Source organism: Neovison vison, chromosome 3, assembly GCF_020171115.1.
Source record: "Neovison vison isolate M4711 chromosome 3, ASM_NN_V1, whole genome shotgun sequence".
Lineage (NCBI taxonomy): Eukaryota > Metazoa > Chordata > Mammalia > Carnivora > Mustelidae > Neogale > Neogale vison.
Window position 1 is genome coordinate 95,252,613 of NC_058093.1, and position 20,351 is coordinate 95,272,963.

General features: G+C 36.4%; 1 protein-coding gene and 1 long non-coding RNA gene across 2 annotated transcripts in view; both read left to right on the forward strand.

The window, feature by feature from the left end:
* Positions 1-322: 322 nt before the first annotated feature.
* The window catches only part of DARS1 (aspartyl-tRNA synthetase 1), a 66,060-nt gene continuing 46,031 nt past the window's right edge, over positions 323-20,351 (forward strand). Inside the window, exons 1-4 of the mRNA XM_044242563.1 lie at positions 323-538; positions 2,450-2,507; positions 6,268-6,360; positions 16,822-16,924. Coding sequence (XP_044098498.1) covers positions 473-538; positions 2,450-2,507; positions 6,268-6,360; positions 16,822-16,924 — 320 coding nt within the window. The 5' untranslated portion in view covers positions 323-472. The remainder of the gene's footprint in view (positions 539-2,449; positions 2,508-6,267; positions 6,361-16,821; positions 16,925-20,351) is intronic.
* Positions 7,859-10,315, forward strand: LOC122902699. The gene is made up of 2 exons (XR_006383850.1): positions 7,859-7,977; positions 9,246-10,315. It is a non-coding gene; the product is annotated as an uncharacterized LOC122902699 (long non-coding RNA).

Genomic DNA, 20,351 nt, shown 5'->3' on the forward strand with positions numbered 1-20,351 from the left:
AAGTCTGAGGGAGGAAAGTCGAAGCCTTGGCTTGGGTGAATGTTTTAGTGAACAGTCTACATTTAAGGCCAGGAGGGGTATATAAGTCTGAAGAGAACCGAGCAAAAGTCGCAACGAGAATAAGAGTGAAAAACGCCAGAGGTCCGAGTCACGCCTAATGGAATTCAGGTACCCAACTCCTCAGAACCAGTGCCGCGCCACTCCAACGAATTCCCAGGGATTCCCTGAAACACTCAACTCTGGTAGGGGCGGGGCCAGAAGGGACGGCGGCGCCCGGCAGCTCGCCTTACGGCGCTCAGGAATCTCAGTTCTCGCGATCTTTCCGGGGCCGACCCTCCACGGGGAGTCCGAGAGCGCGTGGTGGCTGAAGGGCCGGGAAGGCGGAGACTGTGTGGCTTAGAGTAGCCCTTTTGCCTGCCCTACGGAAGCCTGCGAGGAAGGGTGGTGACCGCTGCCCCGTCCCATTGTCCCGATGCCCAGCGCCAGTGCAAGCCGCAAGAGTCAGGAGAAGCCGCGGGAGATCATGGACGCGGCGGAAGTGGGTGTCCTCCTTTCCCGGGCCTAGGAGAACAGACCCCCAGGGCCGCATCGTCTGAGGGAGGGAGTAGGGTGAGCAGGGCTCTGCCTCTGACTCCCTATTGGCACTTGGCTGGCAGGCCCCAGGCCTGGGGCCGGGGATGCCCGGAGCCCTCACTGGGCCTTTGCGCGAGCAGCGTGGCCAGACCCACACCGGATCTGATTTCTCACAGGGGCGCTTGGGAGGCCTAGCGGAACAGAAGCGTGTCCGGGGTGGGGTGGACTTGGAGCTCCCACTGTCCCGGAAGTAGGAGCGGCCGGATCACAGTGGGTTAGGCACGTCCTTCATGTAATCCGCCCCTACTCCTCGCCCCGTAAAATTTTAGTGTCCACTAGTAATCGATTTTTTCCTCAGCTCTCGTGTTCCTAATGTTTTTGCAAGTAATGCCAGTAAAACGATCTGCCAGTATGTTTAATGACCATTTGCTATGTGGCAGCTTTCTGGAGCGCTTGCCATTTTTATTTACTTTGTCCCTTCTAGTGACCCGGTGAGGTAGGCAGGGAAGTTTGCAAAGCAAGTATTTGAGATAAACTGATTCAAGATCATGTGGGTAATTCATAATACCCAGTGGTCCTACAGTGCTTTTCAGAAATGAAAGTTTAAAAGTCGTCCTACAGCTTAGTGTGCTGTAGGATAACCAGGTCCTAATCCCTACCCAGCTCCTAATTTTTCTGTTGAGGAGCTATGAATTTGTGATAAGCTACATAAGGAATGGGTCATCTTAATAATATCAGATGGAACAAAAGCTGAAATATGAACAGTACTAATAAGTGATCTTGTATTCACACTCTGTAACATCTACTTATGCTGTGACTATCTCTCTATTAGGGCTGGGTTATTTTTGTCTTTAGTGTATTTTTTTTTTTTTAATTTGAAAAAAAAAATTGTTCAGTACTCACCTTAACATGTTTGGTTTATTTTGATATAAACACAAACTCCAGTGTCTGCCAGATCTAAAGGAGAGTAATCCAGCAGATAGCTATAGAGTGACAGAAACTAATTGCTTCCTGTATGTCTTAAAATACCTTATAAAAGCTAAGGAAATTATTTTTGCTTATTCTTGATCTAATTATATAAACTACGCTCCCTTGCAGATAGCATAGGTCTAGATAATAAGGTAGAGATCGTGGTGGAATTATGTCATTTTCTAGCTAGAAGGATCTTAAGATAACATTTTAAAAGTGTAGTGAGATTAAAATAAAAGGCCTCTATTTAGTATAGTTTGTTGTTTATAGTCTGTACCATAGATACCCTATTCCTGCTCTTTAAAATGTAATAAGAAATTAGATAGTGTCCATTTTTAACCCCTTGCAACCCTGTATGCTGAAGGTAGTTTTTGAAACAGAAAGCTGGTGAATATTTTTGCCATTTTACAAAGTTGTAGTGGTTTATACTCAACATCTCAATTTCTAAAAACTGAGGACATCTGATGCTCAGAAAGCTTAACCAAAAATGTTCATTCTCTTTGAACATCTCTTCCTGTAATAGGAAGTTAATAAAACTGTTACTTCATCCTACTCCCTTCACAGAGGAAATTTATATCCCTGCTTTGAAGTCATTTAATGTTCTTTTTGAAGAAGGTAGTTAAGATGTGTTGTTTATGTGTGAAAATTTTATCTTTGAGTGCTTGTTGTGTATGATATATCCATCCAGGACTCATGATCTTCAAAACAAATTAAAAGAAACTTTTTCTGCATACGGGTAAATGATACGGCAGATTTCCACACTTTAAAACTACTAATTCCCTAAATTAATAAAATGGTCCTGAAGGTTAAAATGAATTCATTTTTATATTCTGTTATTTGTATGTATGTGTATACTGTGTTATTCGTGTCTAAATAAAAAGTCATAATCCAAAACCATTTTTTGTAGGATTATGCTAAAGAAAGATATGGAATATCTTCAATGATACAATCACAAGAAAAACCAGGTCAGTAGCTATTTGATAATTAAGCCTCTCCCCCCCGCCCCAATTCCAGGAAAGCTCTTCATGAAGTTAAGTAAGTTTGGCATAACTCTGAAAAGGTTAAATGATAACCTGCATAATCATTTTCAGTCTAGGGTTACTACTCTAGAAAGGGAAGAAAAATACAGTAAACGTTTACTTTAAGTGGTAGATTATAGTAAAAGGGTAAGGTACAAAATTTAACTAAAATTTACCTCTAGCCTAGGAGATAAAGAAGAATGGTTAATATTAACTCCTTCATTATATGCAGCCTTTTCGTATATTTTACGGAGCGACCTCCTTTCCTTTTTCCCCTTCACTTTATTATATTTCCTTGAAATTGACTTGTCACATCCTGTTTCTCTCAAACCTGTAGGTTTTTTGTTTCAATTTATTTCCTCCTTTTGTTTGTATTTTTATATATTTTGTGTGGAATTTCAGCAGACTTATCTTACCCTCAACTATTTAACAATCACTTTTCTTTTGGTAGACACCCCAAATCATTCAAACTTTGGTACAACTGCAAACCTTTAAGTTCTGGCCCATTGGAAGTACTAAGTACTTCTTTCTCTCTTCTCTTCTCTCTCTCTCTCTCTCTCTCTCTTTCTCTTTCTTTCTTTATGTACTTCTGATTTAGAAGCCTGCCTATGAATTTTATGTTTTGGAAGTAAGCCTCCAGGTCAATTCAATTGTACTTTGGGATTCGATTTATTCCACTGCCAGAAAATAACTTTTACTTCTCAACTTTCTTGGGAAAATGTACAATATAAGATATGGTTTGCTAAGAATAAACAGTTTCCAAAAGCAAAGATGGTGGAGTAAAATAATTTAGTATAAAATGGAATACAGACAGTATAGAAGATGACATTCCCCTGCCAGGACAAGCAGGAGGGGTGATTAGAGACTTTTTTCAGCGTCAACATCTTCCTGAATTGGACTTCCTTGAACTATAACAAAGAAGCTCACTGGAGCTTCAGTCTTTTGCATGAGCCCCAATCACCTATTGTGGTACAATTCCCATTTGGGGGGCAAAGCCACAATGCTGTCTTCCACTTAAAATTTCTTCTCATGGGGTGGGCCAGAGCAGGGGAGGGGTAGTAATAAACTGTGTGTGTCTCCTGGTTACAGTACTATAAGAGGAAAATTCTGCCTTTGGTTTATCTCTGCTAAAATCCTAATACTTGGTTCAACATGCAGTTTCCTTTGCATGTGCTTCCATTTCTCCAAATTCCTTTGTTCTAATGCTAGTAACTTAAAAGTGTGGAAGAGGCGGCAGATTTTCAAACTGAAATCCTGCTGCCTCTGATCATTGTCTCGGCCAGTCATACTGGTGAGAGTGTAACATGTGTCTTAAGTATTTGTGGATATGCTGAATGTTGAGAACCGCTGTGCTAATTAGTTGGAATGCTACAGAAAAGAAGGAATGGTACTCTTCGTTTTCAAAAGTTGTATTAAGGGGCATCTGGGTGGCTCAGTCATTTAAGCGTCTGTCTTGGGCTCAAGTCGTAATCTCCGGGTCCTGAGATCCGGAGAGATCTGAGGGAGGCCCGAGCCCCATACCCCATACCTCATCAGGCTTTCTGCTCAGTAGGGAGTCTGCTTCTCCTTCTCCCTCTTCCTCTCCCTCTCCCTCTGTGATCTCTCTCATTCTCTTAAATAAATAAATAAAATCTTTTTTTAAAAAGTACTTTAAAAATTACTCTAATTGTGCCACTTATTTATAAACTCCTTCTTTTAGATTTATGTTACTCTTGTTTCTTTTGGTTTTGAGTTTTGACTGATTAGTAAGTCATTTGCTTTTTCAGTCTTGACATCTTCAGATTTGTGTTTTAAAATTTTATGGTGCTTTGTCTGTCTTTTCTCTTTTCTCTTTCACACTTTCTTTTGACTGAGTTTACACAATAGATTTGGAAGTTGGCTTAATTTATAAAGTCTGTTGGCAGTGTTCTGCAGAAATTTTCCCGTGATACCTCATGGCTTAGAAATTCCTCGTTCTGGGCGCCTGGGTGGCTCAGTGGGTTAAGCCGCTGCCTTCGGCTCGGGTCATGATCTCAGGGTCCTGGGATCGAGTCCCGCATCGGGCTCTCTGCTCGGCAGGGAGCCTGCTTCCTCCTCTCTCTCTCTGCCTGCCTCTCTGCCTACTTGTAATCTCTCTCTGTCAAATAAATAAATAAAATCTTTAAAAAAAAAAAAAAAAGAAATTCCTCGTTCTTTCTCTTTGTTTCTGGCAATGAGAACCATGGTATTCTATAAATCAGATACTCTCTAAGCTGCATCTTTGCTTCAAGAGAGAAGCTATAAATACATTTAGCAAAGTGCATAAACTAGATTTATAATTTGATTTCATTATAATATCTTCCCAAAGGTATTTTTTGTAATATAGTAATTAGGTTTTGCTGCATGATATATTGACAAATTTGGTTATAATTAGGTAATGTAACTCTTGAGAATAGATATCTTTTATTACTCTTGATGTTTTGATGTCATGTCTGTTACTGTTTTTAATTAATACTTAAATATTTATTTGATATTCATTATTGCCTATTTAAAATTAAATGATTTCTGGATCACTTCTGGATCACGATTGCCTTATATCACTATCTAGACATAGTAGTTATTTTGTCATAGTTTTCCTGTTTCTGTAAATTTTGTCAGTTTTCCTTTTCCTGGGATTTCTGCATAAATACAGTATTTTGTTATTAGCATTGGGGGCTCACAGCCGAAAAGAGAATTTATTGGCTCACATAATTATAGGAAACAAAGTAAGAGATAGCATGCAGCATAATTGAATCTAGAGCATCTATACTTCCTCTTTACTTTTTGACTCTGTCTCCTTGAGGTTGTTGGCTTATTCTCTTGTTCTGCCATCTCTGGTACTGGGAAAGATAGTGGCTGCAGCCCAGGCCTATACCATCTCAGCTCGGAAACCCCAGGGAAGAGAGCTTCATTCCCATGTCTCTATACTAAGTCCCACAGAAGGACTTTGATTAGTTCATTTTGAGAAACGTGCCTTCCCTGGATCATTCTCTACGTCCTGGTACCATGACTATCCAGGCCTGGCAGAAGATCCTCCTGTGTATGATTGACTTACATACTATGGCAGACAAGGGAAAATATCATGTCCATTTAGACAAAGGCAGGTGAAGACAGTCTGTATTTGGCCCTATAAGTCACTGAAGTATTCAAGAGATTGCATTTTGAAACTATCTCTCTGACTCCAGTGTAGCCTGAGTTAGGGGGTCAGGGGAATGCCAATTATAAGGTTGTTGCTGTGTTTTAGGTAAACCAAACAGTACTTTGGTTTGAGATGATAGCAATGAAGATGAAAGAATTGGATAGATTTTAGAGACGTACATAGTACAATTCATAAAGCTTGAAGCAAATTACATATGGAGAATGATAGAAAAGGTGTTGGGCGCCTGGGTGGCTCAGTGGGTTAAGCCTCTGCCTTCAGCTCAGGTCATGATCTCAGGGTCCTGGGATCGAGCCTGCATCGGGCTCTCTGCCCCACAGGGAGCCGGCTTCATCCTCTCTCTCTCTCTCTCTGCCTGCCTCTCTGCCTACTTGTGGTCTCTGTCAAATAAATAAATAAAATATTTTAAAGAAAAAAGAAAAGAAGGTGAAGGTGTTGTCGGAGATTGAAAATTACTTAAGATAATACCAAGTACTTATGTTAGCTGCTAAACCAAAATAGTTACAACTTTGTAAATTCTGAATGCAAAATTGTTTTATTTATTTGCTACAGATCGAGTTTTGGTTCGGGTTAGTGACTTGACAGTACTCAAAGCTGATGAAGTTGTTTGGGTGCGTGCAAGGGTTCATACAAGTAGAGCTAAAGGTAAGATTGATTTCAAGTCCTTTTGGTAAGGACTCTGAATTTTTTGTTTTGCAACTTCCTCATAGACCAAAATAAATCTTTAAAAACAAAACATAAACATCTGTTTTCTTTTCTTAAATCACTGTGAAGCATTAATCCATGTGTAGGTTCTTACAAGACATCCTTGGGATGTCTTGATGCCTCAGTTGGTTAAACACTGACTCTTAATCTCAGCCTTAGTCTTGATCTCCAGGTTGTGAGTTCAAGCCTCGTGTTGGGCTCACCTGTGGGCGTAGAGCCTACTTTTAAAAAAAAGATTAATAAATGACATCCTTAAAAATAAGTTGACCTTAAGGGCGCCTGAGTGGCTCAGTGGGTTAAGCCGCTGCCTTCGGCTCAGGTCATGATCTCGGGGTCCTGGGATCGAGTCCCGCGTCGGGCTCTCTGCTCGGCAGGGAGCCTGCTTCCCTCTCTCTCTCTCTCTGCCTGCCTCTCCATCTACTTGTGATTTCTCTCTGTCAAATAAATAAATAAAATCTTTAAAAAAAATAAATAAATAAGTTGACCTTAAAGACTCAGATTAAATCTAAGACTTTAAGGTACTTTTCTAGCATCACTCAAAAGTTTAAAGTTTTGTTTTTTGTGGTTTTTTGGGTGGGAGTTGTGTGAGAGGGGGAGAGAGAGAGAATCCCAAGTAGGCTCCACACTGAGTTCGGAGCCCAACACAGGCTTCTCTCTCACAACCCAGAGATGAAGACTCAAGCTAAAATAAAATATGGGACACTTAACCAACCGAACCACCCAAGTACCCTAAAAGTTTAAATTTTTTTAAGTGAAGAATATGTTTGAGAAGCTTTTCGTATGTTAACATTCTTATGTTTGTAATATTTAGATAGCAAGATAGGTAACAAAGAAATAAGGCTAAGTTTAGGCTGTCCAATACAGTGACCACTGGCTACATATAACTATTTAAATTTAAATTTAAGTTCAAGTCACTAGCTGTAATTTGAATCTATTATTGCCACAATGGCTAGTGGCTCCCAAATACAGCACAAATACAGAATATTTTTGTCACTAGAAAGTTCTGTCACTACTAAGAATTTAGCCTTAACAACCAAGAAGAAAGATTAGGGTTGTTTAGACAGGCCTGTTCCTTACATAAAATTGCCCTAGCCTAGTGTTCAAAATTGTCTAAAAATATTGACACTTAACATTAGTTTATAATGTTTATGCTTTTTCACATACTTTTTCACATTTGATCATTCCTACAAATTTGTGAAGTAGGTAGAACAGGCTTTTTTATTCCACTTTGTAAATGAATATACTGATGCTTCAAATAATAAAGCTACTCACCCAAGAACTCATAGTAATTGGTAGAATATGAACAGAATGTGGTAGTTTTCTAAGAGACTTAGTCTCCCAAGCAGAGCTTATTACTTCTATGCTATCTAATTCATTCTATGTTACATTTCTTGTTTTGAAATGTTTATTATGGAATTAATATATACCATTTTATACATGTATCTCATGTACATATGCATATATCTTACTCTCAGGATTACTACAACTAAAAGTTTGTCTGCTCTTCCAATGTACTCCCCCCAAATAGCTGAGTACTGATGGACTTTGAGAAAACTGGTGGGTTTTTTTTTTCAAAAATGTTGATTTACGTTTCTGAAAGTTTGAGCCATTTATTCTACCAAAAGATAATCATATTGTATTTTAAGCCTTCATTTTGTTGTCTTTTTCCCATTAGACTGGAAGCCTTTGTATGTTTCTTAAATATAGTGATTTAGCAAATGAAAAAATACCATGCATGCTACATTTATGCCTGAACCAAGAATATTTCTGTTTGCTTGCATCCCCTAGATGGACCAATTTGAGAATCAATAAGGATAACTGTAGTGAATTGAACCACATCAGCTATTTTTAAATCCATAAATTTATAATGATGCTAAGACAGGCAGAAAACCTGGTTGGTCACCAGTGAAACAAAGTTATTATTTTGAAAACTGGTAAATAAAGAGAAAGTAAATAAAAAGAAATTCATACAATTTCTGTATGAATTGTATATCACTGGCTAACCAAATGGTACTTAGGGGGAAGTTGCTGGAGTAGTATTCCAGCTAATAAAATGGGAAAAAAGCATGTTAGAACTTCTCATTTTGCCCCTAGTAAATTACCCAGGCATTTATCACCAGTGACTGCTAATAACACAATAGACAACCAGAAATATTGTATGTCTATTCATGAAAGAACACATCACCACCAATGCACTAGTCTTGCCCAAAAAATTATACCTGAATCTCATGCAGCATTTAGATCTAACAACCAACTTAAAGGAAAAACACAGGACAAAGGAATATGTTAAGTAGCAGTGAGGATGCAATCAGCAAAATCTAGACTATAGGAAACTACTAGGCAAAAATGACCTCATCTCTTAGACAAATAAATTGAAAAGGAAGGGATGGACTTAAGAACTTTATCTCTCAACGGTCACTTGCTTGAATCAGAAATTAAATATATAGTTAAATGAAGGAAGGAAAGATACTTGAGACTCTCAGAAATTTGAACATTGGCTGGATGTTTGATGTTAAAAAATTTATCTTTTGAAATTGAGATAATAGTACTGTGATAATGTTATTTTTAAAAAGATCTTATCTCTTAGGTATCCATATGAATTATGTATCGATGAAATAATGTGGTTGAAATTTGCTTCACAGTAGTACAGGAATCGAGGGATATGAGGATTGGGATAAAGCTGAAACTAGAGTAGCCATGAGTTGATAATTATTGAAGTACATGGGGATTATAGGCAGATATTGTTATCATTTACAAATAATGATCTTTTTGTCCTTTTCTTTCAAATGTTTATCTTATTTTTTGTTTCTCTTTGCAATGATTAGTAGATTCTCCAGTCCTACGGGGATTCCCTCAATGAAGAATTTTTCAAACAGCAGAGATTTAAACTCCTGATGAGTTATTTCATGACTTTGGATGTTCTGCATAAAATTTCATTAGAAAACAATGCCAGAGTTTAAAGACTAGATTCAAAGAAGTTTTCTTCTAGTCCAAATTTTCTGTTATCAGAAATAGATGTTAAATTTTACTAGACTTTTTTCATCAGATTTTTTCCCTTGAAATTTAATTGTGTTGAGTGTATTTATATAGAGCTTCATATACTATTCTCTCTGCTTTTGTATTTTTTGAAATTTTCCATATAATAAAAAATTAAAATGTAGTTGATCCTCTCTATTCATGTATTGTGTATTTGCAAATAGTCTTGCTTGCTAAAATGTAGTTGTAACCCCAAAATCAATACCTGTAGCACTTTTCACTGTCATTCACAGAAATGCCAGACATGGAATGTGCAGAGAGACCAAAAACTTGAGTTTGCCCAATGCATTTGTTCCCAACTGAGGTCAAACAGTGAAGCTCTTCCTTCTTTTATCAGCTCTCATGAACAAATTTTCTTTTACAATCTATTTAATGCCAGATTCTTCATAGTTTTGTACTTTTTGTTGGTGATATGGCTGTTTACAGTAGGCACCAAGGGTAATGTTAAAGTACTTTCCAGTGTTCCTAAGTGCAGGAAGGCTTATGCCTTGCAGAGAAAGTACATGTATTAGATAAGTTTCATTCAAGCATGAGTTACAGTACCGTTGGCCATTGAGTTCAATGTTAATGAATCAACAATATATATTAAACAGTGTGACTTTAAATAGAAATATCCACAAAACAAGGTTATGTGTTGATGGACTGGTGAAAATATTGTGACCAAAGGCTCACAGGAACCTAACCTTGTATTTCCCTTAGGAGCAATGGCTTGATGTTTGCAATTTGTTCCTGCTGACTTTATAGAACGTAACCATCACAAATAACAAATTAACTCTTTGTAATTGTAATGATTTATAGTAGTTGGATTTCTTAATATTGAATCATTTTTGGATTCTTGGAATAAACAATTTGGCAAAGGTGTGGGTAGTATTCTTTTAGTATAGTACGAGGTTAGTTTTCAGTGTTTTTTCCCTTGGAATTTTACATTAATCTGCTTTTCATCATTTTTTATTGGAAAAATCTTACTATTTTAAGTGTGTATATATATGTGTGTATCTGTGTTTAAGCTGTAAGTTACCCAAGTCATACATTAATATCTTTACATAAATTTTTTGGAAAATACAGAAGTGATACTCCTTTTTTTCTTCTCTACACCCTGTCCTCTGCCTCAGCCTTTCTGTTAATTCTTAATGATTTGCTCAGTGTCTCTAAAAATCTTTCTTTTTAATGCTCATCTGCACATATTCATATATAAAAAGGTTTTTGTTTTGTTCGTGTGACTTTTAACTTGTCTTATTTTGTGTAATTGATCTATTTTATTTGTTATTTTGCAACTTTCTAAATTTTCAGTTAACACTGTTTCTTGGAGATCTTTCCATAATTCTAGTTACAGGTCTACATAAGGCAGTATTGCTCCAAGGTAGATCACTAGAAGTGAAACTGTTGGGTTGAAGGGCATATGTATGCATATTTAAAATTTCTTACACCAGATTATCCTCCCAAAAAACTGCTCAGTTAATACTCCCAAAAGTATGTGACAGTACCACTTTCCCTATGTTGTTACCAATAACGATCATCAACATTTCTTATTTCTGCCAGAGTAGATTATCTAGGGGCGCCTGTGTGGCTGCCTTGGGCTCAGGTCATGATCCTGGGGTCCTGGTATCGAGTTCCGAATCAGGCTTTCTGCTTTGCGGGAAGCCTGCTTCTCGCTCTGTCTGCCACTCCCCCTGCTTCTGCCCACTTGCTTGCTTTCTCTATCTTTCTCTCAACTAAATAAAATCTTTAAAAAAAAATAGATGATCTAAAGAACATATTCTTAATGGTAGTATTTCATACATTTTTAAACATTAAATCAGATTTCTTACTAGGTTTATGGATCCTGTCCCTCAAATCAGGTGGTTTATACAGGAGCAAGGAGAAATTTTTAACTCTTGGTGATACACTGAAAATTCATTTATTTAGACTGTGAAAGCTTATGAGCTTAACCCTGCATATTGAAAGAATAATTGAAATATCTGTGGCCCCTTTCAAATTTTATGTATACTACATTGAAGTCATTGACACAAAATACTTCTCCTTCAGTACCATCCTTTCTGAAATCTTACTTGTTCTTCCAAAATAGCTAGTTTATTTTGGTTATCAGATAGTTTAGAACCTAAATTTATGTACATACAAGAATATTTCAGGGGAAATAACAAACGGAAAGTAACTTCAAAACATTTGGGTCTTTGCCGTTCTGTTCAGTAATGAATTAACATAAATGATGAGGAAAAATGTTAATGTTGGATATTAGGAAGTTAAGATACATTATCTAAATAATGAATTCAGGAACTTGGCAAGCTAAAAGACAGTAGGAAGAGATGAAAACATAAGATTGCCTCACATCTTGGATAATGTAGTTCTCCCACAAAAGTCTGCTTTATTACTGAGCTATCACCATAATGGAGATGGGGGTGAGCTTTTTTGTCCTGACTGTGATCATGTTCTTCAGCTTAGAAATAAAGAATGCACCAGGTGCTATAAAAGTTATCAAACTTTACGTTTTTCTGAAACAGAACTCTTGTGTAAACTTAAAAAATAAACTACCTCTTCTAAAAACTTGAGAATCAAAATGCAAGACAAATTCTTAATTGTTAAGGAGCCAAATTTAAAATACCTAAAAATAGCAAATTCATTCAGCTATTTTGAACATTGACTTTATCTTCCTTTCTATAAACTGTCTCCTGGTTGGCAGGTTCCAAGAAGAAAGATGAGTAATATTTAGCAGTTGATTAGTCTGTCTTTTAAAATTCCAATACTAACTTACACAAAAAGGACTTTTTTGCTAAAGTGAGAAATTACATATTTACTTCTTAGAATAAAAGGTAATGTGTGGATATAGTAAAAATTAAAATTCTAAAGGTTCAAAAAAGATACAAAAGGAAAGGGCACCTGGGTGGCTCAGTCAATTAAGCGTTTACCTTCAGCTCAGGTGGTGGTTCCAGGGTCCTGGGATTGAGTCCCACATCGGGCTCCCTCCCTGCTCAGCCTAGAGTTTGCTTCTCCCTCTGCCCCTCCCCCTGCTCATACTTGCTTTCTCACTCTTTCTCTTTCTCTCACATAGGTAAATTTTAAAATCTTAAAAAAAAAAAAAAAGTGATACAAAAGGAAAAACCGGAAGTCTCACAATTCTAGCTTCTCCATCTTATCTCACTCTCTTCCCCCCCAAAATAATCACTGTTGTTTCTTGTGTATCCTTCCAGGAAAAAAAAATGGATTTACAAGCATGAGTATATTCTTTGTTTTTTAAATTTACATAAAAGCGATGGCAGATTGCATGCTGCTCCCTGTTATCACTCACCAGTGTCTATGAGATAGTGCCTTGCAAAACGTGGAACAAACAGGTCATGCAGTGCTGTGTATCACCAAACAGAACCAAGGAAGGAACAACTTTGTTTGCCAACAGCCAAGAACTTGGTATCAAAAGAACTTGATAGAAGTCAGAGTGGACAGGTCTACTTACCAGGAAACCAGTACTGGATTTTTGTGGGATTTTTAAGTCTTTTAAAAATCTTTTTGAGTGGACCATCAAAGCTCTAGTATTTGAAGTGCTTTGAACACCAGAAACCTGGGAACCATAGCATTGAAGTCACATGTAGATCATTGCACTAATAAAGACTGCTTAAATAAATAATAATAGAGCTTCAGTGCTTTTATATGAATAATATTGCTGTGAACATCTTTATCACTGTGACTCTTTCCATACTCCATTTCCTTAACATTTTTTTTTTTAAAGATTTTATTTAAGACAGCATGAACGGGGGAGTGGAAGGGGCAGAAGGGTCAGGAGAAGCAGACTCCCTGCTGAGCCGCAAGCCAGACCCCCAGGATCATGACGTGAGCTGACACAATAACTTAACCAGCCGAGCCACCCAGGTGCCCCCTTAACATACTTTCTAAGAAATACACTTCTTGAAACAAAGAGAACGATTTTAAGCTTTTAATGCTCATTGCCAAGTGATTCTCCAAAAGAAAATGCAAGTTTACCTTGACATCAGCAACTTATGGAGGAACAGTTTTCACTTAATTCTCCCAAGCATTAAATAACATTATATATTTTTAAAATCTCTGCTAATTTGAGAGGTAAATTATGTGTCATCATTGTTTGCTTCAACTTGCATTACCTTCATTTTTTCCCTTATATTTACCTACTCAGGCTTTCTCTTTTTCTTTCAAATGGTTTGTTACAGTTTATTGCCATTTACCTGTTGGAATCTCAATGTCCTTTACTAATAAATCTTTGTGATCTCTATATGTTAAAGATGTTAACTCATATATGTTGTAAGTCATTTAGCAAATGGTTTTTCCCAGTGTTTCAGTTTTTTGTGTGAGGCGAACGTGATAACCACTGCACTACGGAAACTTTCAGCTTTTTGTGTATAGATATTCTGTAACTTTTATACTTAGAAAGGTCTCCCCTTCTCTTTTGTACAGTTTAATATTCAATTTCATTTATCACTCAGTTTTTTTACTTGTTGGGTTTTTTTAATTTCCTGAATTCTATCTAGAATTAGAATTTCTTTTCTCTAATAAGGTCTATTTTGAGTTTATTTTTCTGTTCCACTGATTTGGGTGTTTTTGTGCTGATACATTCTTACTTGTAGGTTTATATAATACCTCATGGTGCTGGTTTTACCACTTAATCCCCTCCCTTCCATCTGTTTCCTTTTTCAAAAAATAAGAGGTCTAATATTTAGAATTATATACAATAAGCACATTAAACATTGAAAGAGAACAGTGAACAATCTTTACTCCACCCATTACCAATGATTTCTTGATTTGTTTTCCCTAGCAGTGAGGTCGAATCTTTGAGAGTATATTTTCTTCTATATTTAGCGTCCTACAACACCCTCAGGTTCTACATACTATTTGTGTTAAATCTTGAAGATGGCCAAGATTTCCTTTCAGCCCTTACATTCTTCTATATCTACCTCCCCGATTGTATTATTCTCTTAAAAAGTATTTTTTCTGATAAGAAAAATAGTACATGCTTATTGTAGAAAGTTCAGGGGAAAAAACCCAAAAATACAAAGAACAGCATGATTTCCTATAATTTCACATCTGTTAGTGGCCACATTGTGGTGGTTTTTACCTAGCCAATCAAATTCACCTTTTGGTGTTTGTTTCTCTCTACACAGTCAATTTTAATATACTTAGACAAAATTGGGATTATGCTTTATATGGCTTTATCACTTTCTTTACAAAATAGTCTATCATGATTATCTATCAAATATTTACTTTGTGTTCCCAACACCTGGCATGATTGTTGCACACTGTAATCCAAATGTGAAATTGGAGTGGTAATCAATCAAATAAAGAGCCAGTGGCAGTGGTGCTATTAATAATAATTAACATTAATTAATAATGTTAATTGGGTGTGTCACAACTCTAAATATATTACCTGTATAATCCTCAAGATTATAGGGGAAAAAAAAACATGAAAAGCGTACTATTATTTTCTCCATTTTGCAGACGAAGAACTAAGGCATAAAGTAGTTCATTAATTTTCTCTCAGGCCCCTTCCTAGGAAGTGACAGGATAGGATCCTAGGTCTTTTGATTTCAAAGCTTTTACTCTTTACCAACCCTTACACAAAGTATTACTCCCTAGTGCTGACCAAGAGACATTTTCATGTGCTGTTTGTGTAAGTCCTGTAGAGCTCCATTCTCTTAAGGTCTTTCCTATAGCATTGGAGTTCATCACAGCATGGCTTTGTAGTGCAGCTAGGTCATTGCTGCCTATCTGCACTAGTAGAGCAGCTAATATACTTACTAAATCACATTCCCTTCCATTTCACAAAAACATTCTGTTAAAAGTTTATCAAACATTATCTGGTTTTCGTAGTTCCGAGGATAATGTCATTTTGATCCACCTGCAGATTTCTCCCTGGTAACAATCTTTATCCATTCAGTATCTTTAAATCCCCTTGAATGTGTTTAGAACGTGTAACTTTCTTTTTTAAGATTTTACTTTATGACTGAATCATACTTCAAAGGAAAGGGAAAATAAGTGTATATTTGGTGCTTAAAAATATGTCAGTCATATATTACTCTGAAATCCATAGATTGTGTTTCTGTTGGCACTTTGTTTACAACCTTTTTTCTTTTTTTTTTTTAGACTCATGATTGTGGTCTGATTTGTGTTTCAAAATATTGTATGTTGAAAGTAATGATTATAAATCTGCTTGCATTTGGGGGCAGGGTTGCAAGGATTTTAAAAACTGAAATCTTTTTTTGATGTTCTATAAAACAATCTGATAAGAAAAGTGGTCTTGTAAAGATTTAACTCATTTTATGAGGAAGTAATTTCCCAAAACTTGATCAGAGACTTAAAAAGAGTCTGCTTTAGAGGAAAAGGATGTCACAAGGAAAATAGTCACTGAATATTATGAATAATATTTTTTGATATTTTGATATTTTTAGTATTTCCCTATTAAGAATAGGGAATGGCAGTTCCTTATGAAAAGAGGGGAGACCCGCAATATGTAAAAATAAAACTGATTATAGAGGATAAGTGGAATGATCTTTTATATGCAAAGTAAGTTATTTGGAGAAGCATCTGGGTGGCTCAGTTGGTTAAACATCTGCCTTTGGCTCAGGCCATGATCCTAGGCTACTGAGTTAGAGCCTTGCTTTGAGCCCTGTGTTGGGCTCCCTGCTCAGCGTGGAGCCTGCTTCTCCCTCTCCCTCTGCAGCTTTCCCAGCCTGCTCTCTTGCGCTCTCGCTCTCTCTCACTCTCAAATAAAATCCTAAAAAAAAAAAAAAATTTTAAAGAGGAAAATGTGGAACTCTTAGAAAAAGGATAAGGAAGATGATAAGAGAAAACAGAGGAAAATAGAACATGGACGAAATTAACCTTTCTAGGTGCCTTTAAAATATACTTTGGTGAGAAGTAAAATGGACCACCTGCACAGAATGCTTGTGTTCTCAGTACTAAGCACTTTATTAGCACATCTATGGCTTCATCATTGAAGATCCCATAGTGGTTAGCACAGTGCCTTTGCCTGTGTACACTTGATACTGAATGAATGTTTAAAGTGATCTGAAGTTACTTGAAATTGTTTAATCAATGCAATGACAAAATAATTTTCTGATTTATAATATTTTTTTGAAATTGGTGATTTGCCTGTGTTCTCATAACATGTTAAAAACATTTTCATTACCATAGAAGGAATTATGGTAATCTCATTACCTCAGAGGGAACTTGGGTTTCTTTAAAGCTTGTCAACAGTATGAGTATATGGAAGCTGGATACACATATGTACGTGCCTGATGAGCATAGTAAATTGTGGCTCAGTTTTAAAGTAGAGAAACATTTTTCTTCTTTGTAAAAACTTGAAGTAGCATGTCCTTAATACACTTGGGTTCTTTCTGTCTTATTCAGGAAAGCAGTGTTTCTTGGTCCTACGTCAGCAGCAGTTTAATGTCCAGGCGCTCGTGGCTGTGGGAGACCATGCAAGCAAGCAGATGGTTAAATTTGCTGCCAAGTAAGTAAGCAATTATATCCTGTTGTCAGAATAAACAATGGTGGGAACCAAGACTCCCAGGGGTTTGGACCATTTTCATACATTAACATCAATGCTTCGTTTGTTTAAAAATGTAGTTATTTAAATTGTCAGTTCAGTATTGCTGAATACATTAAACTTACAAAAGAGAAAATATGGAGCACAGGCTTGAAATTCATTTGGAACTGCTGAAGCAGCACTCTGTACAGACAAGTCACATTTACTTTCAAGTAGAGTAACAAAAAGCCTGGCAGCCTCAACATAGCAAAGCAACTTTTTTTTGTTGTGTTTGTTGAGCTTCAGTTCCTACCTCCCTCCCCCAGTTTGAGATTTGCATATTAAGCAACAAGTTTTCTAACAGAAAACTAAAAGCATATAAAATAAGAGTGTAGTTTTGCAAATGATTCCCTCCTAAAGGAAGTAAAACAAAGGTCATAACATTTTACAGCTTTTAACTTTGACATCAAAAGGGTTAAAGAAAAGTAAAATCAACCCACTTGCCGCCCCCCCTCCCCACAAGTTTTGCTGTCTGGCTCAGAGTTCCTGTAGAAATGCATTGTTTTGTTACGTTTGCAAGAGGCAGGATGTAGTGTAGTGCTTGTTTATGCTGTAGTTCTGAGGTAGTAATAATTGGTAATGTGGATAGTTTTGTTTGTGTTTTTCTCAATTTACTCAGAATTTTATTTCCATGATAATGATCAAAGATGATTTGGAAAAATGGCTGATCTTTATATTTTAAATAATAGCATACTTCATAGGCATAATTTTTTTTCAAAGAAATTAAATCTGGTATAATTGTTAAATTTTCCTATTGATTTTTATCTCTGTTCTTTAGTTGTATGCTTTCAAAGATGAATATGTATATCTATATACATAGAATCATCAATTTTACAACTAGAAAGGAACTAAAAAATGATCTAATTTAACATCCTAACTTACATTTGGGCCCTCCCTGACTCCCTTAGTGTTTTACATGTAGTGGATGTAACTGGTATGGGTTTAGAGATTTATTTATCAGATTTAGTTTTATTGTATCACAGCAGTATCTGTACTCTGGTTTAAAAACTCCAGTGCCACTAATGACATCAGTTCACTGATGAATTCAGTAGTATTTGTATTACTGATACAGTAGTCCCATCTCACCCTATCTCCCAGTCCTGCTACCCAGAGACTTCTATCTCTTTGTCTGTATCTTTTGGTGAGTAGGTTTACTGTTTTCATCTCATGGTCTATAAGGGTGTGTGCTTATGGGGTACATTGTCAGCTAGCCTTCTAAGGTCAGTCCTGTCAAGTGGGACATAAATAAGCTTGGTCCCTAGAAATAAACTTTCCACACAGAGCCTTCTATAAATAGAGCCTCTGGTAACCATAGACATATATGCTGAATTATATTTAATATACTGAAAAATACTGGGAAAAAGCCAATTTCAAATCAACAATAATCATTACGGCTTTTGTCTTTTATGTGTTAAATTGGCTCTGAAAACCAATAAATAAAGCTGACAGTTTTAAATAGAGTGTGTGTTTCCATTAAATTGCATTATAACCTTAAAGTGTTACATTCCTAAAGAAAATATTCTAGTCTAAAAATCTTTTGAAATTTCCACTTACCCTTAATTTTTAATGAGATATCCTACTGACAAAAGGACAGTGAATTCATGTGATATCTTTAGAAGTAAAGTAATCCACAAAATAGTTATTTCTTATTATTTTGGATCTTCTCAAACTCCTGCAACTTGACCAACAGCAATTGGCCATTATCAGAGATCAGCCAACGCTTTCTAGCTGGCAAAGCTACTTGCAAATGTTCTCCCAAATAGAATTTAGTTCACTAATGTCCTCATAATACATAAATTAAAGAAGGATTTTCATATAAATGATAAAGTGTAAGTGTGAACTTTCTCTTAGGCAAGGCAAGAATTTAGATAAGTTAGCCTGGATTTCATAATCCTGAAGTAAAACTCAAGATCTAGATGTAATTCAATTTAACAATTAAATTGTGACCCAGATTTTTTTTTTTTTAAGCAAAGAACATGTATCTATTTTAGTCTCTGTCCCCCCACCCCCAAAGTGGACTTTATATAACTAGTAATGTGTGGGAAAAGATGTTTTCATAATAGAGCTGTTGCAAATTTTAAAGCCTTTGGTTATATACAAATGAATGAAGCCAATTTTACAGAATAGACTTAACATGTGGTACTTACATTAATTATTTAACTTTTGGCACTACTCATATGTTAAAGTATCTAGCCTGAGTAATTAAGAGTAAGTGTGTTAATAACTTTGCTACCTAGTGAAAGAGGAAAATTCTCATGACTAAGACTGTGGCAAAAAATACATATATTTTTTAAGTTGAAATAATGTTTGACACACTATGTTACATTAGTTCAGGTGTACAGTGTGGTGATTCAGGAACTCTGTGTATTATACTATGCTAACCACCAAGTGTAGCTACCATCTGTCACCATACAATGTCACCATACGTTATTACAATACCATTGACTCTGTGACTTCCTCGATCCATCACTGGCAGCCTGTATCTCTTACTCCCCTTCACCTTTTTTTTGCTAATCCTCACATTCCCTGCCCCCTCGCCCCACAACTACCAGTTTGTTCTTTGTATTTATGGTTCTATTTCTGCTTCATTTCTTTCTTTGTTATTTGTTTCGTTTTTTAGATTCCACATGAAAGTGAAATCACATGGTGTTTGTCTTTGTCGGACTTATTTCACTTAGCATAATACCCCTCCAGGTCCCTCCATGTAAAAATGATGAGTTTTTAATTTTTGTAGTTATTTGATAATTTTCTTAGAAACACGATTTCATGCCCCTGATAGGTCAGCTTGTCTTTTTTACATGACTTTAGACTGTACTTCTCAAGTAGTACTGAAATCCTGATCTCTCTTGGTAACAGAAGTCTGAGGCACATGTTGTTTCTGACAGAAAGCCAGTAGAATGATCTTATGTTCAAAGTGCCAATTTTTTTTTTAAAGATTTTATTTATTTATTTATTTGACAGAGAAAGATTACAAGTAGGCAGAGAGGCAGGCAGAGAGAGAGAGGAGGAAGCAGGCTCCCTGCCGAGCAGAGAGCCCGATGCGGGACTCGATCCCAGGACCCTGAGATCATGACCTGAGCCGAAGGCAGCGGCTTAACCCACTGAGCCACCCAGGCGCCCCTCAAAGTGCCAAGTTTTAAAGAAGAAAATCAAGAATAGAAAAATTTTACCTTAAAAATTACCTGTTCTTTTCATGAATAATAATAAATCAAGTGAGGTTATAATATGAATTTTAAAGAACTTTCAGAACTGTTTTAGGTGGGAAATTGTGTTTGCTTTTTTCTTCATCTTTCAAAATCCCTTTGCCTAAAAATTATCTTTACTGACTAGGCTTTACATAAACTGTTTTATT